The sequence below is a fragment of the Maylandia zebra genome, linkage group LG15, assembly GCF_041146795.1.
Source record: "Maylandia zebra isolate NMK-2024a linkage group LG15, Mzebra_GT3a, whole genome shotgun sequence".
Lineage (NCBI taxonomy): Eukaryota > Metazoa > Chordata > Actinopteri > Cichliformes > Cichlidae > Maylandia > Maylandia zebra.
The window spans coordinates 614,991-642,500 of record NC_135181.1 but is presented as its reverse complement, the minus strand read 5'-3'; the positions used below and the strand labels follow the sequence as shown (position 1 = coordinate 642,500).

The following is a 27,510-nucleotide window of genomic DNA, read 5'->3' as shown; positions in this document are numbered from 1 at the left end:
CTTTGTTTGCACTCTGTGTGGATGAGGAACAAATCTACAGCAGCATGCCATCATACGGCTTAATGACCTCCACTTTTCCTTCTTGTCGTTTACAGGAGCAGCAGCAACGCCTATGACGTGAGCGGAGCAGTGGTATGAACTGGCTCTTTGTTCTCTCTCTCCCATCAGTAGAAACTAACTTGCATGCAGTACCTGCCACAGTTCATTAGTTTCCAATTATGAGCCATAACTGGCTAATTATGAAGAGTCAAAAGGGAGGCAGAGACAGTGATGCTGGCTCATTAGAGCCAGGCTGGGTGGGACAGATGAAAATAATCGATTATGTGACAGAAATCATCTTTGTTTTTATCTGAAATCTCTACAAAAAGACTTTTACTGCATATGTGGAGCGCTGAAATAAAGATGCAAGGCAAAAACAAATTCATACCAAAATCCAGAATACTAATGATTACTTTCAGCTGTAGCATTTGCTCCTCTGTTTATTGCATTTGCAGGATGTTACTTAAATGATTAAATGGAAACGTTGATGTTCATTCAAATATAAAAACTTCAAGGACTCCACGCAGCCTTCTCTAGTTTTTACTGAGAAACGTCACAATGAATGCAAACTGGCAGAGACGAACGCAGGGAACAAAACAACAACCAAAAAGTGAATAAAGACTTATTTTAGTTCAGATGAAAGGGAAACAGACGTGCGCTGCCTCCATTTAAAAAGCGAAACAGCTCTTTAAAGTGACGCAGGGAAGCGCTGACCTTTTGTTTCCAATATCACAGCGCTGTCTCTGCAGATTAAGACTGACCGCTGCTGTGCAGTGTCAGGAAGAGATTAAGATTATTAAGGCTTTTTATATGTTCGTGAGAGTTACCTGCAAAACCCTGATTGGATTAGGATGTTTCAAAAAACAATCTCAGTATGCTGCAGTGAGCTTAGACAAACACATTAAACCGTGGATATGTGCTGATGTGTTGGAGGGCCGGCTGTCAGCAGAAGTGCAGAGGCAACGAGGCACAAAAGGGCAAAATAACCAAATTAGCGCTTCATTTTAAACCACCCAAATTTACCATGAAAGGTCAAGCAACCATAATACCACCACGACCACTGACTCGCCGTGACAGCCGCAGACGTCTGCGAGGGGAAAGCTCTTTTGTTGCTACGCTGTGGCCAGTAATCTTACTTTGTGAGCGTCGACAGTGAATTCCACTGAGTCGACCACGAGCTCCTCTTAGACCAAAGTCTTCCAGGGACGAGTGCGAGGCCGTCCGTCCACCAGCTGGACTCGGTTTCTCTCACACGCTCCTTCTGTCGGGACTTTGGTTTAGTTTTTGTTAAATAAATAAAGACGGGGTGTTGTTCGTTTCGCTTTGTTTAAATCATTTGGGAACCTGGTAAGGACCACGTGATTTTTCTTACATGTTTTTATGGCACAAGATAAAACGTTAAAAATTTCCAGAGTGCAAAAATGCCAGCTCACTTCCTGGTTTCAGGACTCATTCCTACAGCACTCTATGTCCTTGTTGTCCTAACTCTGGTCCTGCTCCATCACAGTATGTTGATGGAAGAGGAGGAGGAGGAGGAGGAGGATCCAATGGAACAACTGCCACACAGTCGGGAAATGCGTCCGGTGAGTTCACCACAGATTAAGACATTTCTGTTGCATGTAAATGAACATTTGCACTTAGATTTTCTTATCTGATTTTTTTCCCAGACCTAGATTCTTCAGGCTCCACATGGAGAAACCACAAAAACATGCCTCCACACACACTCTCGACTCAGAGGCCGAAAGCAGGAACAAATTAAACAATCAGTTATACTCCTGAACACTAACCCCAACCACACAACACACCCCAGAAAACAGAAGCTCCCAAGAATCCGGAGGAGGGACAAATCATCCGCAACATCCCGCTGCAAAGAAACCCCAGTTTCCCACACTTGATCATATCCCAAATGCACAGATGGACGGGAAAAGAAGAGGAAGGGTAGGAGGGAAAGTTGGCTCTGTCCTGTGCCAGCTCGAGCTACCATCCATACCTCGTCTTTAACAAATCAGACCTTCACTTATTTGGATGCTGTTTAATTTCCTATAGTCTTCATTTTGGAAGCCTTTGTAGAAGTCTGGATTCTGTAAGCTGAACTTTCCTGTCTTTGCCTTTAGTACGTCCACTCATCACATAGAAAATATAAGCAGTTATCTGAACTGATTTACTGTGAGAGTGGTAAAATCGAAAACTCTTGAAGCTGAGAAATTAAAGCAGTCCGTCACAGGCGTATCTATCAAGTCTTTGAGCTTATTTCACTCTGACTGGTGCTCACTGGTGTTAATTTCAATAGCTGTCATGTGTGTTTAGCTTCAGAGTAAGCTGGGAAATTACACCTGGAGTGTGTTAACTACACTCAGAACAGGGAAACGACCAAATCATGTAATTGTTATGAAGCTCTTTTCTGATTGGTTTAAATAAGTGTCACCTGTAGTTTTTTTTTTTTTTTTTTATTACAGATCGTATTTTATCAGTTTTAAAATGTGCTGTCTCATTGGCGCTAAGAAGATTGAAATCATATGTGTCCACAGATTCTCATGCTAAGGCTAAAGACTCACCAAGCCTTAAAAAACGCCCGCTAAAGCTAATAACAGATTATATCACATTTACTTCATCTCGGGGTTCAGGGTGCTTGCCTTATTTCTGGGCCTGGTCTGGTCTTCAGTGGAATGAGAAAGACTGCTCGAGTCGTTCTCTTGGGGACGCTTCACACTGTTACGATAGCTACACAGCTGTCTGTGGTTCAGGCTCTGCTGCTGCTGGATATTTTTGGCTTTTAGCTAGCTAGCTATCTGGTGAGTATGTAAAAATATTTGAGTGAGTCCACAGTGTCAAAGAAGTCTATGGCCAAACCAGCCAAGTTTGTGTTTGAATATCAGCATAAGCAGGTTCGTTAGGGGGCGTGTACATCTTTGAGTCAGACATGGCTGATTAAGCTCAAATTAGTGTTATCATTTCCTCTCACTTCCTTATTCTAAGCCAGGGGTGGGCAATCTCAGTCCACGAGGGCCGGTGTCCCTGCAGGTTTTATCTGCAGGTTTTAGCTAGGACACTGTTATTCTTCTTTAAATCTGTGCTAATATTGTTGCTAGCTATTTTTAAATGAGTGCTGAAGATTTTAGGGTCGGAGTCACAAATGATGAAAAAAATAAAGTGACTTTTTTTTCCTCTATGCAGATGTTGACACATGTTGTGATAAGAAGGACTTTTCTCACCTCGTGTTTCTGTTTTCATTTATACTTTCATAGCTCTGCTCCTCTGCTTAGCCGATGACTCGCAGCATTACCGGCTCTGTGAACAAAGCGGGTGATATGATTGGAGTGGAGTCTGCATTTGCAGACGATTTAATGTGAACCAAAGGTCACAACATCTCAAAGCAGGGTGGAGTTATCATTCTTGTAATGCCTGCTGTCACACCATCCTTTACCATGTAAATCCACTCAAGTGTTCAAATGACACACACCCTAGTGAGGCAGCACCGGCATAACTGATAATGCTTATCTTAGCACTGTACATTAAAGGTGTGGAAAACTGTTTTGTCCGATCATTATTACAAACAACGCGCTCTTAATTGTCTGCTTGGGGTTTGAAAATGTAAGTTATACATGCTGGGATGTTTTGGTCACTGGTGTGAAGTGGGGAGGGCTCAGCAGGAGACACTGATGTCGAATACTTCCACCAGGGGTGGGCAACTCCAGGCCTCGAGGGACGGTGTCCTGCAGGTTTTAGATCTCACCCTGGATCAACACACTTGAATGAAATGATTAGTTCAATCTTCGGCAACAAAAGGTCAGGCATTGATCCACACGAGGAGGAACCCGGGACCCACTGTGGAGCATAAGGGTGGTACTGGGTCTGAAGATTGACCAGAAACATGCACAGTAGCCCACTGGAGTTCTGGCAGAGCTCCCCCTGTTCTTCTTTGCACAAAGGAGTAGTTACTGATCATGTTCCTGGGTTGATGCCTTTCTACAGCTGTGACCACTCATGTAATGGCCCATCTATTGCTATCTTGTCCACACTCTTGCTGTGAGACATGGCAAACCTTCTTCCAATGGCATGTATCACTGTGCCATCCTGGCACATTGCTGCTAGTCTTTTCCTGCATGCATGCTCCTTAACCCTTCCTGGAGATACTTGAATATTCAAAATTTCAACCCCAGAGTTTGATTTTTTATTACATTCTTTAGTTTTGTGACGTTTCTCAAAAGTGTTCATTACTGTGTTGTAAATCAAGTCGCCATGCTTCATACAATGCTTCAGCATGCAATAGGACTGAGCAGCTGAGCCTGTGTTTACAATGTAGTTCTAATATGCCGTTTATTATGTGCATCACTCACCCTGGTGTGGGGACTTGGGTGGAGCGTCAGAGAGACAGAGCTACGTCATTTCAGATTAACGCTGACAGCACTAGTGGGAACACAACGAATATGACTGCACATTTACTCCGACATCATCCTAGTGCAGTGGTTCTTAACCTGGGTTCGATCGAACCCTAGGGGTTCAGTGACTCAGTCTCAGGGGTTCGGCAGAGCCTCCGCCATGACATGCATGGCTCATTTTGTGCACCAGTAAAAAAAATCACATTTTATTTTTCACTAAAGAGGGGTTCAGTGAATGCGCATATGAAGCTGGTGGGGTTCGGTACCTCCAACAAGGTTAAGAACCACTGTCCTAGTGCAAAGACAAGTGGAAGCAGACAAAAACAACAAGCACGCATGCTACAAACTTTACCCGAGTCATTTAGACAGCCGTTAGCACAGGATTCTCCTTATGGGGACCTTATATGTTTAATATGCTGCTGAGAATATAGCCCAGAAGAAGCGTATAGTAGAGCTTTTATTTTGAAAGAGCCATTTCTCTGTAATAAACTCTTTTCCAAAGATGAGGGAAATTTTAACCATCAGATAGATTTATTTTTTTATTACTTTGTTGTTTCAGCAACATTCAATTTAAAAACTGTACTTTTGAGTTAAAATATATTTATAATTAATAATAATTAATAAATGACAAATTAAAAAAGCATGAACATTTTTTTGTATCGAAAAAATATCGAACTGTGAATTTTGTGTATCGTTGCACCCCTAATATTAATATATATATATATATATATATATATATATATTACTCTCATATACACTTGTTTGTAGAAATATATATGTACATGCACATATGCACAAGAACATAAAATATGTGTATACATATACACATGCATACATCATCCAATGAGATAAAAGACCAGAATCACTAAAACTGAATGGTGTCAGAGAGGTAGGTAGGAGAGAAAAAGGTAGGTCATCAAATTTGATTTGAAGATTTCCAAAGAGGAAGAGGATTTTATAAAAGAGGGAGAACTGTTCCAGAGTCTCGGAGCGGCGATGGAGAAAGCCCTGTCACCTCTGGATTTTAATCTGACGGCCAAAAAAGGAAGATGGCAGGTATGGTAAACATTACAGCATCAGAGTGTTGGCATTTTCATCTGCTAGCATGGCAGAAGTAGCCTTCATTGTCTGCTACCATTGTGTTAAATAGAGGATGTCTCATTTTGGGATGACCTGATATTTCAACCAGTTTGCAGACTCTGCTACCACCTACTGATTCCTACGTTTTCTGCCTGACTACAACTCTTAGATTATCTATTGCACAGCAGCACAGTGTTAAAATCCTGCTGCTCTAATTGTTCACTCAGTAGGTCCTGCTATGTAACCTGGCACTGTTCGTCTGTTTTAATCTCCCTAACCAGGAGAGGCAGTTGCCAGCGGCCTTTGAAGGGAACACAGTGGCATTAGTGGCTGAAATAAAGCGGGGAAGGAATTCTGTGTGGTTTAGGAATCATATTGGGACTATAGGATTGGGCGCTCAGACCCTAAAATCCCTGCTGACTGGATGTCTGGTGGAGAGGGTGCAGACAGCCGACACTAATCCGGCCTCTCAAACACGCAGAAACAATCACACACACACACACACAAAGGCAAGGGGATCTGCAGCACACGCTTAAAACACACATGTAAGTCCTGTTTGATCTGTATCCAGGCACTTTGTCGTGTGAAGCTGGTGGCCGATACGCTGCGTGCATTTTCAGCTTCTTTCATTTGATTAAACAGTTAGTGGGGGATCTGATCACTGGGCTGTGCTACACGTCCAGCGTGGAATCATAGCAGCTACGATCCAAACACAACATCCATATGGAGACATTTTAGTTCATGGGCCACATGCAGCACCATTTCATCCTAAGTGGGTCGGATCAATAAAAGACAAAAGATGTGCTTGTTTAAAAAAAATAAATCTAAAATTCACATCTTGGACATGTAACGTGTATTTAACCAATCATTTACAAATCGATGCCGTGTGACGGCTCGGCTTTTCCACATAACTGTAATTATAACTGACTCTGGGCCTCTACATGAAATGAAGAGTTACTTAAAAGTGATGGGACCCTTTCAAACCCTGACCTGGCAACACTGTCTCCTGCAAACACGTGAATAGTGAACAGTGTTTGTCAATCTCTGCAAAGCCTTCCAGTGGAGTCTTTGCCGGTCCGGATACGGCCCGCGGGCCATATGTTTGACACAACTGATTGATAACAGATAGTCTGCCTGTGTGACCTCCTGGTTTATGGAATATATGATCATCATTTTTTGATATTTAAGATTTGCATCTTGGTACAGTGCAGAGTAATTACATAAAAGTCGACTATAATTGATTTAAAAAAAAAAAAAACATTTTTAAGGACGGGATCCGTTTGTGGTGCTCATGTTGAGACGCAGCAGATTTGTGTGCTCCGGACAGACAGACAGACAGAGATTGGATGATGACGATGATGATGCTCTGGTAACCCCTCACCTAGATCATCCTTTTGTGCACGGCGCGCTGCAGGCTCATATCTCTGCGCTCTTGCCCAGCTGTCACCCCCGGCATTGGTCCACCGAGCAGACACACGTAGGCGCGTATCCGACCGACCCAACCCCCCTTTCCTCCGGCAGACCGACGAGCCCGGCGAGCGGCAGGACTACCAGGCAGCGACGACCCGCAGCTGCAGCTCTGAGCGGAGGACTTCCCCCCGACGGAGTGAGTAAAACGCGCTGTTTTTAGAAGCGGAGAGGCTGTTTTGCTCTGCAGAAAACAGCCAACATACAGTTTTGTGTGTGTGCACCGGGTAAGCCGCGGGAGGGGGAGGGGGGTCTCTCCGGATTCCAGTCTGCGTTGCCGGGTGGAGATCAGTCGTGTAATTGCGGGATCATAAAATGCGACTTGTTTTTCTATGACGCATCTTTTTTAGTCCCAAATAGGCGACACGTTCAGCTGGAAGCGCGGCTGTTGTTCCATCTGCGGCGTTAGCGTCGTTTGCGTGCGGCTGCACGCGCCCGGGGTTTTTAAGGTTTTACTGCCTTGCAATATAATGCGTGGAAACTACACGAACTTAATACGACTGCAGAAATGGCCTCATTTATTGTGTTTTTGGCGTGTTGTTGTTTACACGTCACTGTTTGTGCGTTCCAGCCTGAAATTCATGGCTGCACCAAATGTCTCGCGTGTAACCAGGATCATCACGCCGTGCTTTTACGTGACTTTGCGTTGGAAACGAGTTTAATCTCGGCTGTGCTCTGTGGTCCGGCTCAGTCCCTCCCGGCGAAACTCGTGTCTGAACACGTTGTTGGAACGGGGGTGTGTTCCTGAAAGCCCCGGCTCAGCCAATCAGCGGCGGCGGCACTCCCACACGGTGCCGCTTGTTTACTACTGAAACTTGGCGCTGATTGGTGGGAAGGTGGGGGAAATCGGGCTTTGTGCTGCGTTTGGGTGCACAGAAAAGAATGGGAGAAGTGATTCGTGTCCCCGCAGAATCCCTTTGGTGCAGGTTTCTAAGCAGTAAATAACTTTTACATGCAAGTGAATAAAGAAATATCCAGTTCTTTAAATAATTCAAGAATTTCTTTTTGATACAGTGAAATATGATGCATGATGAAACTGTATACCATTTAAGCACCGCTTCTTTTATGTTATTATTGTACGTTGTTTTGCTTGTTTCTTCTTCTTTTATACCAGTTCATATATCTCAAATAAGAAAGTTGCCACCAGCTTCTGTATATGAATATTTGATCCTAATAAGCTAAAAGCTTAACATGTTCATCTGAAAAGCAATAACAGAACCAGGTGACACTTTTGCACCTCAGTCTGGGAACCTTTGGCTCTCATGGTTCAGTTATCGCACTGCTGAGTGTTGCGTGGGTCAGATGTGGCCCAGTTACAATTCAGATTCAATCCGAGCAATTCAAATTCAAATTTAACTTATTCAAATTCAGTTTCTGGTGGCACAGATTTCTGCCCATAGTCCGCCCCAACATTTAGTGCTGTGAAAAAAGTCTGAATCACGGAGTAATTCAATTCAATTTTATTTATACAGCGCCAACTCACAACAAAAGTCGCCTCAAGGCGCTTTATATTGTACAGTAGATCGTACAATAATAGATACAAAGAAAACCCAACCATCATATGACCCCCTATGAGCAAGCCCTTTGGCGACAGTGGGAAGGAAAAACTCCCTTTTAATAGGAAGAAACCTCCGGCAGAACCGGGCGGACAGGGCCATCTGCTGTGATTGGTTGGGGTGAGAGAAGGAAGACAGGATAAAAGACATGCTGTGGAAGAGAGACAGAGGTTAATAACAGATATGATTCAATGCAGAGAGGTCTGTTAATACATAGTGAGTGAGAAAGGTGACTGGAAAGGAAAAACTCAATGCATCATGGGAATCCCCCGGCAGCCTAAGTCTATTGCAGCATAACTAAGGGAGGATTCAGGGTCACCTGGTCCAGCCCTAACTATATGCTTTAGCAAAAAGGAAAGTTTGAAGCCTAATCTTGAAAGTAGAGATAGTGTCTGTCTCCTGAATCCAAACTGGAAGCTGGTTCCACAGAAGAGGGGCCTGAAAACTGAAGGCTCTGCCTCCCATTCTACTTTTAAATACTCTAGGAACAACAAGTAGGCCTGCAGAGCGAGAGCCAAGTGCTCTGATAAGGTGATATGGTACTACAAGGTCATTAAGATAAGATGGGGCCTGATTATTTAAGACCTTGTATGTGAGCAGCAGGATTTTGAATTCTGGATTTAACAGGAAGCCCAAACAGGAGAAATATGCTCTCTCTTTCTAGTCCCTGTCAGGACTCTTGCTGCAGCATTTTGGATCAGCTGAAGGCTTTTCAGGGAGTTTTTAGGACTTCCTGATAATAATGAATTACAGTCGTCCAGCCTGGAAGTAATAAATGCATGAACTAGTTTTTCAGCGTCACTCTGAGACAGGATATTTCTAACTTTAGAGATGTTGCACAAATGGAAGAACGCAGTCTTACATATTTGTTTAATATGTGAATTGAAGGACATGTCCTGGTCAAACATGACTCCAAGGTTCCTCACAGCGTTACTGGAGGCCAAGGTAATGCCATCCAGAGTAAGAATCTGGTTAGATACCATATTTCTAAGCTTTTCAGGGCCGAGTACAATAACCTCAGTTTGATCTGAATTAAGAAGCAGAAAGTTAGCGGCCATCCAGGTCTTTATGTCTTTAAGACATTCCTGCAGTTTAACTCATTGGTGTGTGTTATCTGGCTTCATGCACAGATAGAGCTGGGTGTCATCTGCATAGCAGTGTAAATGTATGCTATGTCTTCTAATGATGCTGCCTAAGGGAAGCATGTATAATGTAAACAGAATTGGTCCTAGCACTGAACCCTGTGGAACTCCATAATTAACCTCAGTGTGTGAAGAGGACTCTCCATTTACATGCACAAACTGGAGTCTATTAGATAGATATGATACAAACCACTGCAGCACAGTACCTGTAATACCTACAGCATGTTCTAATTGCTCTAATAGGATATTATGGTCGACAGTATCAAACGCTGCACTGAGGTCTAGCAGGACAAGCACAGAGATGAGTCCACTGTCAGAGGCCATAAGAAGATCATTTGTAACCTTCACTAAAGCTGTTTCTGTGCTGTGATGAGCTCTGAAACCTGACTGAAACTCTTCAAATAAGCCTCTGCAGATGATCTGTTAGCTGTTTGACAACTACTCTTTCAAGGATGTTTGATATGAAAGGAAGGTTGGAGATTGGCCTATAATTAGCTAAGACTGCTGGGTCTAGAGATGCTTTTTGAGTAAAGGTTTAACTACAGCCAGCTTGAAGGCCTGTGGTACATAGCTGATTATTAGAGATAGGTTGATCATATTTAAGATCGAAGCATTAATTAATGGCAGGACTTCTTTGAGCAGTTTTGTAGGAATGGGGTCTAAAAGACACGTTGATGGTTTGGAGGAAGTAATTATTGAAGTTAACTCAGAAAGATCAATTGGAGAAAAAGAGTCTAACTTAACATCGATGGTACTAAGAGTAGCTGTAGATAATATTACATCTGTGGGATGATTACAGGTAATTTTTTCTCTAATGATAAAAATTTTATTTGTGAAGAAGTTCATGAAGTCATTACTAGTTAACGTTAAAGGGATGGTTGGCTCAACAGAGCTCTGACTGTTTGTCAGCCTGGCTACAGAGCTGAAGAGAAACCTGGGGTTGTTCTTATTTTCTTCAATCGGTGATGAATAGTAAGATGTTCTGGCTTTGTGGAGGGCTTTCTTATAAAGCAGTAATCCATGTTGTTTCTGATCTTTTATACATATAGTTTAGATTTTTTGCATTGTTATTGATGTAAGCATGAATGTACTCCAAAATGCACTCTTTAGAAAATTTGGGTCATTGACTTTGTCAAAAAGCACCAAAACACACAGAAACACTGTGAATCCACTGCAAAGTCGCCAAAATATCTGGATTATTCCTGCGTTTACTGAATGCAGCATTGCCCCCACCCTCTGTGGGCTACAGGCCACACTGAATCTACCCAAATGCAAAATTAGGTCTCTATAAGGCGTCATGAGTTTCCTACTTTATCGGAGTAGACAGCAAAACTCCAGCAAGACTGCGATCAGATCGAAATCCACTCAAGTCTGTGTTCCCTTCAGATCCCTGCAATCCTTTTCAAATCTCCTGTGGTGTTGTTGCGCTGCACTGTGAGGCGCAGAGATGCAAGATGGAACGAGTGTTTGCCAACAGTCACTCGTCAGCAAAGCTGCCGTCTGTTTACATCCCCGTATTTATTGACCGAGCATATTTGTCATTTGATGCCGTGGTTCACCGCGAGCATATTCTCCTTGGATGAAAATAGCCTTCATCATTTAATCCTTTTAAGAGGGAAGCTGGGCAGAAATTACGACCAAAGTTACTGAAGGATGTTTGTTTGTGGTGAAGTTTTATGTAACGTCACAGTCCGACATCGCCGAGGTGCACTTTAGCTGCGTGGCTGTGGGAAGATGAATAACGCTGTGACATATTTTCATTCGGCGTCCTGTGTGTAGGGAGGTGTCACACTGTGAGTCCCTCAGTGTGCGCGGCAGCACCAATGGCAGCTACGGGACCCGAGGACAGAGCTGGAGCGGGGCCAGACGGGACGGCGGCCTGCCCGGTGGGACGGCAGGCATGCGTCTCTAAGACAAAGCAGGGCAGCAACGGGCCTGGCGTGCAACACGCTCTGGTGAGAAGCCTGACAGAGATGACATGTATTCTGTTGTGTCAGTGTGTGAAATTCAGGCTTACATGGCATTTTGAGCACATTAGAACCACAATAAGCACAAAGGTACGCGTCCCAAAGTTCAAACCCAAACTGAGAAAGAACTTGATGCGATCATTATTTCTTTCCACTGTGTTAGATGTAATGCACTGCCTGGTCAGAGGCTGGCAGCCACTTCCTTGCACGCTGTTTCACTGGCAGATTATGCCGTCTGCGAGCAGGACGCCACAGATGGACAGGAAATATTCTCTTAACTGCTTTATTCATGGCCACAGTGGGGCTCAGGAGCAGGGTACCGCAGACGCATGTAAACAGCTTAACCCGTATAAGGCCTGAACAGTGTTTTGTCTGTTGTGTCAGCGTCCACTGACGAGCTGAGTGGACGATTTCTGTTGAACCAGGGTGAGACACTAAATGGACAACTTTTCCAGGCTGGAACGAGGAACTCACTGTGTCATTGCCTCGCTTTGAAGGTGTACGGACAGAGCTGCGTCCAGGCTGAGAGCGGCCGTTACAAGAGCAACCTGGCTGCTCCGCTGCCAGTGGGACCCACAATGCACCTCGTCACCGCGCAGGCGCCATACAGGTGAGGCACAGCGAGGCATAGACTGTACGTGTGCATATAGAAAAGATGATGTCACCCTTTACTGAAAGCTCAGTGTTAGCCGTGTTGTGGATTTGTTTCTTTGTTTTGGGAGGCACAAGTTACTGTACGTGCTAAGTTAGCATCTAATGCTAACACATTTGATTAGCAAACTGCACCTCAGACTACTAAGTGGTTAGCAGCAGTCTGATGATAAACAACAGAATGTCAGTGGCTGAAAGAAGCTCGAGCACAGACGTGTGTGTTTTAGGGCTGCCACGATTAGTCGACTATCAAAATCGTCGACGACTGATTTAATAGTCGACGCGTCGTTTGAAGCTTTGTAAGATCACAAAAGATGCAGGAATAAGTAGCAAGATTTAAGAGTGTAATAACGGACTGAAACAGAAGATGGCAGCACTGCATGTACAAGGATGCCAGCTGCCGTTAAACCCCGAAGAAGAAGAAGCTGTGTCCCAGAATTCATAGCGCAGCCCAGCTCAGTTTCCAACAATGGCGGCAGCTAGTTAGTTTTTATATTACTCTTATTATTCTTTCTGGGTCACAAAATAAACGTTTAACATATTTTCAGGCGAGAATGTAGCTGTGTAAACCTCAAATATCTGCTCAGTTTATCAAGACACCACATATTTTCAAAAGCGCTCCGACGTTTTCGGAGACGTCTGTTACCCACTAGCTCGATAGCGAGCCGGGGGCTAGGCTAACTAGAGCCGTGAGAACACCGGACTCCCAGCAAATCGTTTTCAAACCCACTGCTGTCTTTTGCTACTCAGGTTAAACATGATATATGAGTCACTTAGATAACTTAAAATGTTATTGTTTGGCTTTTTTTTAGTATTTTATTTGTTCCTGAGTAAATCGGTTTGGCTGAGATGAAAGTTATAGTTTTTACACAGCTGAATAAACGTCAAGCAGACAGCTGATTATCAGAAGTGTGAGATGCTCCAGAATTTACTCCGGTGTCCTGTTATATTTTAGATAGCAAGGAGTTTATTAAACTTCACCGAAACAATCCGCAAATGTCATTAAAATTTAATAAACTATCATCTTGTCTTTATTGTTAGTTAGCACAGACCTGAAACACTTAAAGCTGTAAGCTAATGATAGTTATATAAGAGCAGATGCTGCTGGTGCAGTAAGCTGTACGTTTTACGTCCAATGGATGATGATCTGATTAGTTGACTATCAAAATAATCGTTTGTGGCAGCCCTAGTATGTTTTCATTAAAAAGGCTCCTAAAGGCAGCAAAAGCATAAAAATGGCCGAGGGCAGCAGGTCACCTATAGCTACCTGTGACCAGCATTCAGTTTTGACCCCTGTGTTGTTGTTATGAAGAGGGAAACTATCCATACGGGCTAAAGCCTACACGTTTGTGTCTGCAGTAAAACTGAGCCTTTTAATATGGGACTCTATGGGGACAGACTCGTTTGAGACGGCCTCAAGTGGCCAGTAGAGGAACTGCATTTGTTGGTTCCAGGTTTCAGATGTTGCTGCTTGGTCAGCGAATGTGAGGGCGGACCTGATTTTTACCGGAATATTTCTGCATGTTATCTTTAGCTTTCGCAGCCCGGAGTCGGTGGAGATGGATGAGATCATGGCAGCCATGGTCCTGACCAGTCTGTCCTGCAGCCCCGTGGTTCAGAGCTCTCCACAAACAGATCCTGGACCTGGTCTGTATCTCCTCAACCATAAATATTCATTTTAATTATATAGCACCAAGTCACAATAGCAGTCACCTCAGCAATCAGTCAACAAGCACTTGGTGACAGTGGGAAGGAAAAACTTCCTTTTAACAGGAAGAGGTGAACATATATGGCACGCACTTCATTAAAGGTTTTAGCAGAGCTGTGACTGTATAAAGCTTTATAGAAAATAAACAGGTTTTATTTGTCCAGTCTTCAGTTATAATAATGTGGACTTTGGTCCAGTAGGTGGTCAGCAGTTTGACACGGCATGGAGTAAACTATTAATAGTTTATAACTCAACTAACTTTTATAATATTTGCTGTAACAGAGATGTTGTAGAGCACAGATCTGACGATAAGAATCGAGAACAGGAGTTGATGGAGGAACTCCTTAAAGCTCGATGCCCAAACAGCTGTTTCACACACAGCTGCTGTTCAACTGTGACACAAAGAAACTCCAGCTCCAATCCATGTGTGTTATTCACTCAGCGTTTATTAGCTTGATAAACATTACCTGCTATTTTTAATGTTTTGGCAGAGCAATAAACAAAATATGTGTGAAGAGGGAACAGAGCAGGAAGGAGGGAGTAAACAGATGCTGAAAACAGGCCTGGCAGCAGCACAGGAGGCCTGCTGTTCACTGTAGGACGGCAGAGGGGACACAGCACCAGAAGCTGTTTTCATCCCAAAAAGCAACAGAGAATATTTGATATTTAAACCAGAGGGTTTAAATTGATAGACACCGATTTAATGCGGGAGTCCGTTTCCCTCAGCTCTGTGACAAACTCGAGGCTTTCTTTGGCTCACGAGACACGGTTCTACCTTCCTCTAGCTGGCTCATCATCCTCACCCGCTGACATGGAGTGCGGCGGAGGCGAGCTCTCAGACAGCGGCAGCAGCGGCTACTGGAGCTGGGACCACGGCAACGTCAGCCCGGCGCCCTCGCCGTCCGTCACCGAGATGGACAGCAGCCCCGACGAAGGCTTGCACATGGAGCTGGAGCAGGGGGAGGAGCTCGCTGCCAAAAAACCAAAGGTGCACAGCTGCTCCGGGAAAACTGAAGAAGCCGCTATAATCAACACAGCCTTTCTGCAGTTTGGACATGTGTCTGTGCGCGCTCACCCTCCGTCTGCGCTCTTCCTCCCGCAGAGCTCCGTCAGAAGTGTGTACAGATGCCTGTGGCCCAGCTGTGGCAAAGTCCTCACGTCTTCAGTCGGCATAAAAAGACACATCCGTGTGCTGCATCTGGGGTGAGCTGGCACTTTGAACCTTTTCATGCATCTACAGTCACTCTTAGCAGAGATGTGGGAACAATTTTGCTTAAAGTAGATTAAAAAAAATAACAAAAAATGAGGGCTCAGGTGGGGAGGGGCACTGAAAGTTTTTTCCTGGCTCAGGATGAACCTCGGCGAGGCAACCGAGGCTGTGGAGCCTGATTTGACACAAATGTGTGCAAAAACAAGAACGTATCTTAATTATCTATTATTATAATCAGAATGAACAAAGGTGTCGCTTTCAGCTAATCACAGTGTGCGTTCAGGCGAAAACACACCGCGACTGTACAGAAACACAGCAACAAGTAAGAGCAGTCACACAATCACGTACATGCTATGTGCGCACAATGTGTTTCATTTAGTCCATGCGGTGTAATTGTGACCCTCCCACTCGCAGACAGTGGTCGAAATTAAAATAAAATATCTGTGGGGAGAATAACTGCACACACGCTTGTTCCTGGCCAATCGGATTGGACGTTCATCCTCAGACTGTAGCATGAGGCTCCATGTTCATATATTATTCCAAATTAATATTTCATCTTTCTATTTAAAATTGCATCACTTCACTAAACGCTCCATTTCCAAAAAATGTGAATTTTCCCACAATTATTTCATGGTTGAACAATACTGTGTAAATATGTGTATTTAGAATATTCTTTATTTTTTCCATTCTTGGTGATGATGCCGTGTTTTTTTTCCCTGTTGTTTTCTTTATGATGTTGGGAGCAGCTGGAAGCAGTAAAATATTCCTGTCATTGCACAAATGGCCAAAAATACTTTATATGATGCTTTATATGCCGTATCATATAAAGTTAGGAATCCACTAAAAATAGGGACCAAGTATTAATTGGTCACTTTAAGGACACGCGGAAGTTGATGTTTTTCAGGTGTTCGCTGGGAGTCTGAGCCAAATTCGAAACCAGACGGGTCGGCCTTCTGGAACATTTCTCAGCTTCAAAACAACATTAAAAAAACAGGAGGGAATAAAATTTTCAGGTTGTGGAAGAGCTCTGCTCGCTTAGGGGAAGGGAGCTTTTCAGTCTGGGCTGTAGTAAGTGCTGCTCTCACTAACTCTGCAAACACACAACTCACTCTTTTTCTCTGTGTGTCCACTGGTGTGTCCACTGGTGTGTCCCTGCCACACATGCACAGCAGTGGGTCAGACCAGTCCCAGCGAGAGGAGGACTTCTACTACACCAAGATATCCTGTGACACTGTCGATCCCAGCTCCGGTCCAGCTCCAGCCCAGCAGGCTCTGGGCCAGGCCTCGTCCTCTCATCTCAGCTGGGCGTCCTGTGGTTCTCCTCCAGGCTCAGAGCTCCTCCCAGCTCACAGACCCAGGTCCAACTCCAGCTCTGGGCCAGGCCTGAGCAGGCCCAGTCAGCTCAGCCAGTCGGCCCCCAGCAGCTTCTGGCAGATTCACTCGGAGCACCTCTATCAGGTGGGTGGAGCACTGTTGCTCTCCATCTTTATTTTCACCCATACATGTTGTTAAACATGCACGGTGGTTAGCACTGTTGCCGCACAGCAAGAAGGTCCTGAGTTCAATTCCACCATCAGGTCTTTCTGTGTGGAGTTTGCATGTTCTCCCCGTGTTTGCGTGGGTTCTCTCCGGGTACTCCGGCTTCCTCCCACCGTCCAAAGACATGCAACTTGTGGGGATAGGTTAATTGGATAATCCAAATTGCCACTAGGTGTCAATGTGAGTGTGAATGGTTGTCTGTCCCTGTGTGTTGGCCCTGCGACAGACTGGCGACCTGTCCAGGGTGTACCCCGCCTTTTGCCCTATGACAGCTGGGATAGGCTCCAGCGCCCCCGCGACCCTGAAAAGGATAAGCGGAAGCGAATGGATGGATGTTGTTAAAATCGTAAATCGTTGAAAGTCTCAGATAATGACATCAGTGTACGTACGAGCATGTCAGAACGCTCAGTTCAGTTTCTGCTCGTGGCTCTAATGTTAGTAAGACGCCATATCCCCAATATGGTCGTCAGTATGGTCCAATATGACCTGGGTGCTGAAGCTCCACCCACCCACAGTTCAAATCTTCTGTTTATGAGGGGCAGCCAATCAGAGACTAGCTAAAAAAACATTTTTTTAACCAAGGTGTTAATGAAATAAGAATTATTATGAACTATAAATCAAAGCTGCTCTAGTAGAGTCCATGAATTAAAATATGTAGCTGTGAATGAGCAGAATGGGTTCATTTTCCTATTTAATGTTAATAAATTAATTGCTGGGGGTGGATAAAGTCTTGGGGAAAACTAAATGTTCCCTTACTGCTAAAGTATCTCAGATTCTGGCTCCTGAAAGGCCCAGTCAAAGTCAACTGAAGTGCTGTGGTGGGATCTTAAGAGAGCTGCGCATTAATGGATGTCTGCAAACTTCAATGAAGTAATATTGTTTAAAAAAAAGCAGTGAAAATGTCTCCACAATGATGTCAGAGACATCACACACAAATACGACATGTGGTTAAAAATGACATTAAATTTAACCTTTAGGTTTCCAGTATCAGTGTTGGTCAAGTCACTTGAAAAAAGTAATCAGTAACTAATTACTGATTACATCCCCCAAAAAGTAATCCCGTTACTTTACTGATTACTTATTTTCAAAAGTAATTAGTTACTTAGTTACTTTTTAAAAACACGATTTACAACCTGAAGAGGTGATAAAGTGATAGATCTTTCAGCCCAATTCTACTTTTTCTGCATAATCCATCATATAAATGTAATCAAATGGAAAAGTCTCTTTTTAAAACTTGTTTTATCAGTTTTAATCTTTTAACTTTATGCATCAAGCAAACATTAAATTATCTGCAACATTCTCTGACTGGAAGAAATTTTTTTAATATTTAAACCTATTTTCTGCACATTCCAGCACATAAAATAAAATATTTTTTGTGTTTACACTCAGTCTTTCAAACAGATGCAAGTAAAACACAGCAGAAAATAAATAAAGTCAAAGACTCAGCGGTCCTTTTGCTCTATTTTCACCTGTAAAGCAGGAGTGGGGCAGGCGGAGGTTTACCCTGGTGCAGGTGTGCCGCGGTCAGTGGAAGAATCCGCGAGTTTCTCTGTGAGTTTCCCATTACGTCGTAGCTACTCGGTGCTTGTTGGAAGTTTAGGGGTTTTTTTCGCTGTAAAAAGAAGTTTTCTTCCCACGCACAGCGGACACTAATGTTTTTGTCACTTTTTATGGAATCAAACTCAAAGGTCAGTACTTCCACGCTTTAAACTCTGCACGCTCATACTCTCTCTGCACTCGAGATATGATCCATTGTTGATCTGCACACAGCTGTTGTCACAACGTCGCACTCGCTTAGGTCACTGTCGTGAGACATTCTCGCAAAAAATCACGGTTTTAGTAACGCAGTAACGCAGCGTTCCTACGGGAAAGTAACGGTAATCTAATTACCGTTTTTGCAATAGTAGTCCCTTACTTTACTCGTTACTTGAAAAAAGTAATCAGATTACAGTAACACTCTGTCCAGATAACAAGTGTCAAAGAGCAGCTGTTACCTTTAAATCTAACCTCAAATTCAAATGTTATTTGTCACATAAACGATCATACGCAGTCCAACGTGCAGTTTGTTGCTGTGCAGTTCCCGACCAGAATAAAACTAAAATGAAAAATCAAGTTAAAACTTTAAGGTGTGCAAATCAGCAGTGAGTGGATTGACAGTGAACAGTCAAAACAGTTACGAGGTTATCATTGAAGTGCATGTATTTGTTATTAAGTGTACAGTGATGTGATGTGAGAGAGACCAGACCAGATACATGTTGTTATTCAGTGAATGTGCAATGGTGTGTAGAGATATGTAGAGTCCAGTCCTACAGCCGGTTAGCGAGGAGAGAAGCTCCTCCTCTTTCTCTCTGCGTCGGCCTTATGCGAGCAGAATAGTCCATTGTTGGGATGGGGGAGGTCTTTCATGATTTTCCTGGCTTTGGTGCTGCACCCCTGGTGTAAATAGACTCCAGGTCAGGCTCGTCTGTCCTGCTTCGTGCTGTTCCCATACCAGGTGCAGATATTTCCCGACAGGATGCTTGGATGGTGCAGGAGTAGAAGTTCTTGAGCACCTTCTCAGGTAGGTGGAAGTCTCTGAGTCGTCTGAGGAACAACAGACGCTGCAGGGCTCTCTTCACCAGAGTGTTAATGTGACCATGACAGGTCCTGTGTGATGTGAACACTCGGGTATCTGCAATTGTCTACTCTCTCCACTGATGATAGTGGCTTGTAATTTCTCACCTGCTTTGTGCTGAAGTCCACAATCAGCTCCTTAGTTTTTCTGATGTTTAGGAGAAGGTTGTTCTCCAGGTTCCTGATCTCCTCCAGGAAGGCCTTCTCGACGTTATGAGAGATCAGGCCCACCACAACAGTGTCATCAGCGAACTTAAAAATGGAGGTGTGGTGTGACTTGGCTACACAGTCGTAGGTGTGCAGTGAGTCCAGCAGGAGGCTTACAGCACAGCCCTGTGGTGCTCCAGTGCTGAGTGAGGGGAGACTTGTTTTCCCACCCTCACTGATAAAAGCTGTATCATGTAAAGAGGAGAAAGAACATATGTATGTTTTTAGAAATGCAGGGAGTAAAAATTCAATGGTGTCAGAAGAAAAAACTACTCAACTAAAGTACAGATTCTTGAAAATTCTACTCGAGTAAAAAAGTATTTGTACTTCATTACTTCCCACCTCTGGCGTCTGTAGATGGAGGAGTCCAGTTGTAAAACTGGGAATCATACCTGTCTGCCTGTAACAGTGAAGCTGGCCCCAGTATAAACGTTTGCTTTTCGATGCCTCGACGTCGTGTAAATGGTCTTTGCAGGCCGTTCAAACGAAATCATTCTGACTCTGTTTAGCTTCAGGGCATTTTCTTCCAGTCATGTAAGTTTTGTCACAAAATACCTGTTCAGCTGGCTATAATTTCAATAATTACTTGTTTTCTTTGCTGAATTGGAGTTGACAAGAAGAAGGCGGCGTTCTGGGGAATGAAATTGTTTGAGGGCAATGTAAGGAGACAGCGCGGTCCTTGTTAGCATGAATTATTGAATGTCAGCTGCAGATTTAGTGCACGAGCACTGGAATTCACCTTCTAAATGTCACTTTTTCCCACTGGCCTCCAGGAATTCTGGCTCTATGTGGAAACAGAAGCAACTGTCTAGATTCCCCTTCTGCGAAATAGCTCAGCTGGGACGTGAATTCATTTTACTGCAGTTTTTGTGCACGCATCTCGTGTTTCGTGGTCACGGTGTTGTTGCAGACGTCCTCTTTACCCAAGGCCCCCAAGCAGATCCCCTCTCTAACGAATCAGTGAGCTACAACTTTGTTTATGCATCACAAAGCAGCACATTTCACTGCTGACCTGCATTTACCCTGTACCACGAGCCTGTAAATGGATGCTTTGTGACAGTGAGAGACCAAGCTGTCTGCTTGCTCGCTTTCCCAAGGAGATGAGACTAACCAGCCTGCAAAAAGCAGAAAAACACCACATAACATCTCCCAGTGCAAAAGTGCGGTGGTTTAAACCTGATGTACACATTCTGAAAAATGTTCCTAACAGACCTTTTTAAAAAAGCAATCAGAGCTTTAGTAATGTTAGGCAGTGTGTCAGTTTGTGCCACATCTGTCTTTCTTCATGCAGGCAGACACTCGAGTGAGAGTGGGTTGAACTGCAGGTCGATGCTGTGTTTCTGTGTGTCACAGCTGCCGGCGGCTCCACATGTCTGTCCACTGACACTGGCCTGTTTTTTCTCTGGTGGTCACTCCCACTGTTACTGATTGGGTTATCGCCGTGGATTATCATCATAATATTTAGCCGTGCAGATACTTCCTACCACCTCCATCTCTCAGTGGGATGTGAGGCGATGCAAAGACGCTTTACCAGAGGGAGTGGGAAGCAGCTTCGTCGGAAAAGATGGTTTATCACGTGGAAGTTTAGTTGATCTTTATGGGGGAAAGTCTCAAACTGGTTATTTTTGTAACTGGCGCCCCAGCTGATGTAAGGACTCGTTTCAAGTGTAAAAATTACCTGCTTACACTCAAGTGCAGTGTTGCCAACTTAGCGACTTTGTCGCTATATTTAGCGACTTTTCAGACCCCTTAACGACTTTTTTTTTTTTCTAAAAAGCGACTAGCAACAAATCTGGCGACTTTTTCTGGTGTTATTGAAGACTTATTTATGACGGCTTTTTGACGTGAAAGGGCGTGTTGCTCTTACTCTCAACAAGCAGCGGTGCTGCCGTGGGCACCTCACTCATGCTAAAGCGCTCACGGGCGGAGGATAGTCCTCCCCCCGCTGTAGGAGATGATCACACCTCCAAACTGCAAATGAACCGCGCATGAGCGAAGCCGCTGCTCCCGCACTGACTGCAGTCAGTTCTTCTTTTACTCTTATGCTGTTTTGTGGATCACAAGGTTTAAAAATACTTACACACACGCACAAAGTAACTCCACCAGAGCGCCTCTCTCGGGTCACTTTTGCCGGTCCAAACCCGGATAGAGGAGCAGGGTTGGAATTGTAACATTAAAAAACAATAATTGCTAAAATAAATTTAATTTGTAGTTCTAAATAAACTCTAAATGCATTTAGGACGTTTTTTACTCACTTTATGTTTCTTCCACGATGTTATTTCTCTCTCCAACAGCATAGGTTACAATTACATTAGCATGACCAATTATGCAAATTAGATGATGATGTCATTTAGCGACTTGTAGGACAGCCAATAGCGATTTTCCTTACTGAGGAGTTGGCAACACTGCTCAAGTGTTTGGAAGCCAACCAAAGTTCTCTTGAATTGTCATAATAGAGAACATGACATGTTGCTGCTAGTTAGTCAACTTACCTTCTTTATGACAGTGATGGTCAAAGCCAGAGGTGGGACCAAGTCATTGTTTTGCAAGTCTCAAGTAAGTCTCAAGTAATGTCAGGCAAGTCAGAGTCGAGTCTCAAGTCACTGGTGTAAAAGTCCGAGTCAAGTCACAAGTCTGAAACTTTGAATTTCAAGTCCTTTCGAGTCTTTAAAAAAAAAACGAAAAAAGAATGTTGCAGTTATGCTAAATGTAAATATTAGACCATGTAATTTTAAAATCTGTGTTTTTCTCAACACATGACAAAATAGTGAACTTAGAAAATATACACAAATTGTGAAATTGCACCTCTTTAAAATGCAGCTCAATTAAACCTAGCTCCAAGAATAATTTTCACCGACAGTTCTGAGATAAGCTGCATGTTATTCTTGGATGCGGTTGTAGGACCAGCTTTAAAATCGCATGACAAAAATATCATACACATTAAAAAAAAACTGCATCACCAACGTAGCCTGGACAACATTTGCTAGTTAGATGAAGTCAGCTATCTCATCTTAGCATATTTATATGCATATTTATAATTATACGGTTCTTGGAGTGAGTGCATACACTCATGAAGTTTAGTAACTTCAGGTCACTGCAACAAGCCCAGGTACAGTTTACCGACGGATGGGTGCAGGACCTTGAAATGCACCGTGTAGAACGAAAGACCATCGTATGTATCATAAGTTTACCAGTCTCACAAATCGTCGTCATAAATACACATTCCTTAACCGTTTATTAATATAACCTTTGAGCTCAACGGTAATTAATTAGTAGTGGAAATAATTTCTGGTAGCATCACAGAAATGTAGCAGTGACAATAATACTGTATGCTGTAATCGTACTGGGCAATTAGTGATACAAAACAACTGTTTTATCCTGTGAATAAAAGTATATGTTTTTGTCAGTGTACCATAATAACAGAAGCGAAACGCAATATTGTGTCAGGACAATTCACTATTTATGCACAATAAATAAAGGAGCATAGCGCGACAATTTCTGTTCAGCGCCAGACTTGCTTGTAACCTATATCACTAATTATGTTATGAAAATGACGTATTAACTACAACAGCAGACTGACCTTTGTGGAAATGCTTGGAGCAGACTAACCTGTGAGCTGGAGTGTTCTGGGACGTTATATTTGCTCTTTGAATGGCTGCAATCCAGGCCATCCGTCGCCTGTTTGTCACTTCGGAAACATGGCTCGAACAATTTCTCTTAAACGTCGTAATCCGATAACAACCGATCTCTTTACCCGTCAACTTCCCGTGGCTGTCATGCGACCGGCTATTGCAGTTAATAATACAACAGCTTCTTGACATTTTTGTGTTTCTTTTTATCGCTGTGTAACTGATTTTAATTGAAAGCCTGCGTGCGCTAGTACTTCTTGCCACGAGTTCCCAGAATCCTTTGCGGTTCTACCCGTGAATGACGTCACATTTTCAATCTCTATATAATATGCGTGTTAAATTTTATATTTGGGGTGAAATATCAAGTCTTTTCAAGTAAACCGGTTCAAGTCCAATTCAAGTCCCAAGTCATTGGTGTAAAAGTCCAAGTCAAGTCACAAGTCTTAGAACATTTTTTCAAGTCAAGTCTAAAGTCATAAAATTAATGACTCGAGTCTGACTCAAGTCCAAGTCATGTGACTCGAGTCCACACCTCTGGTCAAAGCTAGTTTGGGGTTTAATGGACTGGTAGCTCCATAAGTGTTTTACACATTTCCAGTTGAAATATCTCTGGTTTGATCCCAGTAGGAGCTACAAATTCCTGATTTTTCTAGCTGTTTCCACCGTGTTTCTAGGCTTCACGCTACTTTAACATAAACTAAACTAAGCTAACCAGCTGCAGATAGTTGATGAAAATTAGGTTGTTCTCAGGTTGGAACCATGTTGGACGAGAAAGGTACACCAGATGGGCGTCCAGAGGTCCGTACAGTAACATTTTTAAACCTCATTTAAGTAAGCGGAACTAATATTGGACACAGGGACAGGAGTTTTAGGGCAGTGTGGAGCGCTTTATCATTCAGTCACCGTGGTTCTCTTCTGTGTCTGTTTTACCGTCTGTAAACATCCTCCTTACACTCATAGAGCCAAACGTGAGCAGAGAAAAAGACCGAATGCTGATCGTTACATAAGGAGCACAATGCGCTGACAGCCAAGTCGCGTGAACGGCACAAAATTTGCGTTGCATTGGCCGCAGAGGGAAACGTCATGGTTTTGTAGCGCAGTGGTGGTTGTCACATATCCATAAAACAACACAGGAGGAATAAGCTAATGGGTAAAACTGCTAACGTCATGACCACCAACTCTCCCAGTCCTCACCCTTTCAAAGCAGCAAACCAAATAAATGACAGATGGATATAATATGTAAGATGGCATTATTATTGACAAACCTGCAGTATTTTGTGCAGTTCTCCTTCACTTTACATGACAGTAGTACTTATCTTGTTGCCATTAATGTTAGCTAGCTAAACAGCTATGTATTTTTTATTGGTAAATATTAAATAAAAGCTAAACTGGATGTAAATATTGGACTTTAACATGGGGGAAAGAGTTGTATTCATTTCTAACATTTGCCTGGTTCTTTGTTCCATTAAGTTTCTTTTTTATTCTGAATTTACACATGTAAAAATGCTAATAGCAACTGTAGGCTAATAAGATACATTAGCTATGTTAACAGTTGTAGCTTATATAAATACACATTACAATATTGAAACCTTGTCACTCAGGTCCAATAGAGAACCCAGGTAGATTTATTTCCTAATGTACTGTAGGTGTGTCAGTTTAATGTGCATATAAGTATATGTTTGCTAACACTGCCATATTAAAGTGATAATAGGCTGTAGTGTAGTGTGTTCATGTCTTTTCTGCTCAACTCTGCTGCCCAACATTAAACTTTTTATACTAAGCAGTTTGAGATCCTGCACATGTGAAGAATCTGTCTGTCCTTTGTTGCGTCCCCCAGGCCTGCAGCCCTGTCCTGTCTGTGGCCCCCAGAAGCCCTGGCAGTCATGGCTGGACCGCCTCCACCCCTGGCCTCAGCCACAGTAACACTCCGGTGGGTCTTTTGTCTGCCTTTACATGTGTCTTTACATATAGTAAGGGTAAGGTGGGAGCATTACCATGTCCAACATTTGATACTGTTGCACTCATAGTGGGCAGGGGGCCACACTGTCTAACTCTTCCACCAGAGGCTGCTGTTGTGCCTAAGCTTTGGTTGTGTCCTCAGATGGTGAAACCTCGCTGTCGGTCCGTCAGCGTCGGAGAACAATGGCTCCAGCAGAACAGGCTGCAGCCAATGAGTGTGTCGCCCTCCTGCACTCACTGCTCCTTCAGGTGAGGCATTCATGATGTTAACATTTAAACATTTCTAATACTCGGCTTCTTTGTGTGTAGTGCTATTTTAAGCTAATGTGCATGTTAATTCAGTTCAGTTCAGTTTTATTTATAAATGTCCAAATCAGGGCAGTTGCCTGGTAGTACTTAGTTTTGTAAAGTAAAGACCCTGTAATAGTTCAGAAAACCCCAACAATCAGACCACCCCCATGAGCCAGCACTCGGCGACAGTGTGAAGGAGAAACTTCTTTTTAACAGGATGACAAGGCTCGGGGGGCTTAAGTCGGGCGAGCTTTAAAAATTGTTATTGATGATTGATGTTGATCGCCTCTGTCAGTGCGCCCCAGGGCAGCTGTGGCTACAATGTAGCTGCCATCACCAGTGTGTGAATGTGTGGATGTAGTGTAACGCGCTGTGGGGTCCACAGGGACTAAGTAAAGCGCTATACAGATACAGGCCATTTACCAGTGATGAAACTTTCTGATCCTACGTTTTCAGTTTGGCTGCTTACAAATGGAGCTTTTTCTGTTGATTGTAGTATCTGTCCTCTGCTTACATCACATTTCCATGGCCTTCCTGCCTAGAAAAGTTTTTGTCTTTATTTGTTGCCCCTTTTTTGCCTTTCTGACGCTCGCGACTCGTTTCTCTTTGCAGGAAGGGCCGCGGGGAGGCCAAGAAGTGCCGCAAGGTGTACGGGGTGGAGCGCAAGGATCAGTGGTGCACCGCCTGCCGCTGGAAAAAGGCCTGCCAGCGCTTCCCGGACTAGAAGCAGCCGAGGCCATGGCGAGAGAGAGAGCGTGAGAGACGTGGATGGACGGATGGATGCGTTACAACAAGAGACTTTTATCAAAAAGAGAATATAAATCAGGGCCCGAGAGCCATCAGCTGTTTTACATGTTTGTGTTTTTTTACTTTCAACTTGTTTCGTTTCTTTCCTAAAGGAATGCTTCTGGACTTTTTCTGTATCTTTGTATCTTGATCCTGAAAACTGAAGTCTGCGATGGTGCTAACTGTTGACTGACTTTGACCTACGTGATGTGCTAAGCCTACAATACTCTTTATCCAAAGGTCATATTACTACTCCTGTAGCTCCACTCTATTAGACTTGGCTGTTTTTGTTATTCCGATCTTCTCTTCCAGTGGTGACACAGTGGTTATGATGTACATTATATTGTGTGCTCTGAGTTACGTACGAGTATTTTATACCGTTTTTTTTTTTATTATAATTCTTTTAATCGTCTGGTTCAGCCCATGAATTGGGCAGATATTTTTTTTATTATTATTTTCATGTTTTTGGCACTTTGTTGGAATATAAACTCACGAGAATAAGCTAAAAGTTCTTTCCATGAAATGGATTTCCTTCCTGCCCGTGTGTTGGCGTACGACCAGTGTTAATGGCTCTGTTCCTTGAAGCCGTCACGGCAATGGGACGAGCGTGAGGGGAACGAGTTTGCAATAGCAATAAAAAAAAGAGGAAATATATTGTCAAACACATTAAAAAGCACTGAGAGTTTGAGCTGCTTTCTGTTGTTCTTGTTGTTCTGCACGACAGTCCACGAAGGAAATGCCAAACATTTTATTGCTTTTGCCACCATACAAGACTCAGAACAATGGTGTGATGGTAAAAATGTGCTGACATGTACGCGTGTTCACAAATTCCCATTTCTTTCTTTGAGAAATGCACGTGCACACCTGCATCTTCTCTGCAATCAGCCACACACTGCAGAAACGATCAGCACCGTCGGGAAAATCTATGAATATGCAAAATCACGGCTGAAACAACAAACACTTCCTCCCAAACAGCTGACGTGCACAGTTCATCCTCTCTGCATTAAGTGGATGCCATGAGTCGTTTCCTTGGACCTCCTCTCCTGTCTCACCGTGCAGTAGATGCCCAACGATCCCTGGCAGTTTACATCTTCCTGCGCTTTAAACGGCCGTGAGGAGGAAAACGCCTCCGGGTGGAGAAGTGTTTGAAAGCAGGAGGAGGACTCTTGTTTCTTTGTTTGCTTTACTCCTGAGGTCTGCTGCCTCATTTTCACAATTAAAGCTGGAATTGCTAGTGGGTGAGCTGGGTTAACATTTGAAATCCAGGTTTAAGCCATAAAAGAGGGA

The 27,510-nt window shown here is 43.4% G+C and overlaps 2 protein-coding genes across 5 annotated transcripts in view; both read left to right on the top strand.

Annotated features, from left to right (window-relative positions):
• LOC143412561 (uncharacterized) overlaps positions 1–3,570 on the top strand; it is a 10,809-nt gene extending 7,239 nt beyond the window's left edge. For all 4 annotated transcript variants that reach the window (XM_076873636.1, XM_076873637.1, XM_076873639.1 and 1 more), the window contains 3 exons: positions 96–132; positions 1,547–1,622; positions 1,707–3,570. In XM_076873636.1, coding sequence (XP_076729751.1) covers positions 96–132; positions 1,547–1,622; positions 1,707–1,798 — 205 coding nt within the window. In that variant the 3' untranslated portion in view covers positions 1,799–3,570. The remainder of the gene's footprint in view (positions 1–95; positions 133–1,546; positions 1,623–1,706) is intronic.
• Positions 3,571–6,970: 3,400 nt separating this feature from the next.
• On the top strand, positions 6,971–26,911 carry znf395b (zinc finger protein 395b). The gene is made up of 10 exons (XM_076873633.1): positions 6,971–7,104; positions 11,443–11,618; positions 12,128–12,240; positions 13,816–13,928; positions 14,775–14,977; positions 15,092–15,192; positions 16,369–16,657; positions 25,025–25,117; positions 25,289–25,395; positions 26,050–26,911. The coding sequence occupies exons 2-10, from the start codon at positions 11,487–11,489 to the stop codon at positions 26,159–26,161; spliced, it is 1,263 nt and encodes a 420-aa protein (XP_076729748.1). The 5' UTR covers positions 6,971–7,104; positions 11,443–11,486; the 3' UTR covers positions 26,162–26,911.
• Positions 26,912–27,510: the final 599 nt, after the last annotated feature.

Excerpts from the sequence above, each read along its gene's own strand:
- znf395b (XM_076873633.1), top strand. The coding sequence starts at position 11,487 with ATGGCAGCTACGGGACCCGAGGACAGAGCTGGAGCGGGGCCAGACGGG. Across the intron at positions 15,193-16,368 it reads ATCCGTGTGCTGCATCTGGG|CAGTGGGTCAGACCAGTCCC; the intron begins GTGAGCTGGCAC and ends ACACATGCACAG. Across the intron at positions 25,396-26,049 it reads TGCACTCACTGCTCCTTCAG|GAAGGGCCGCGGGGAGGCCA; the intron begins GTGAGGCATTCA and ends TTCTCTTTGCAG.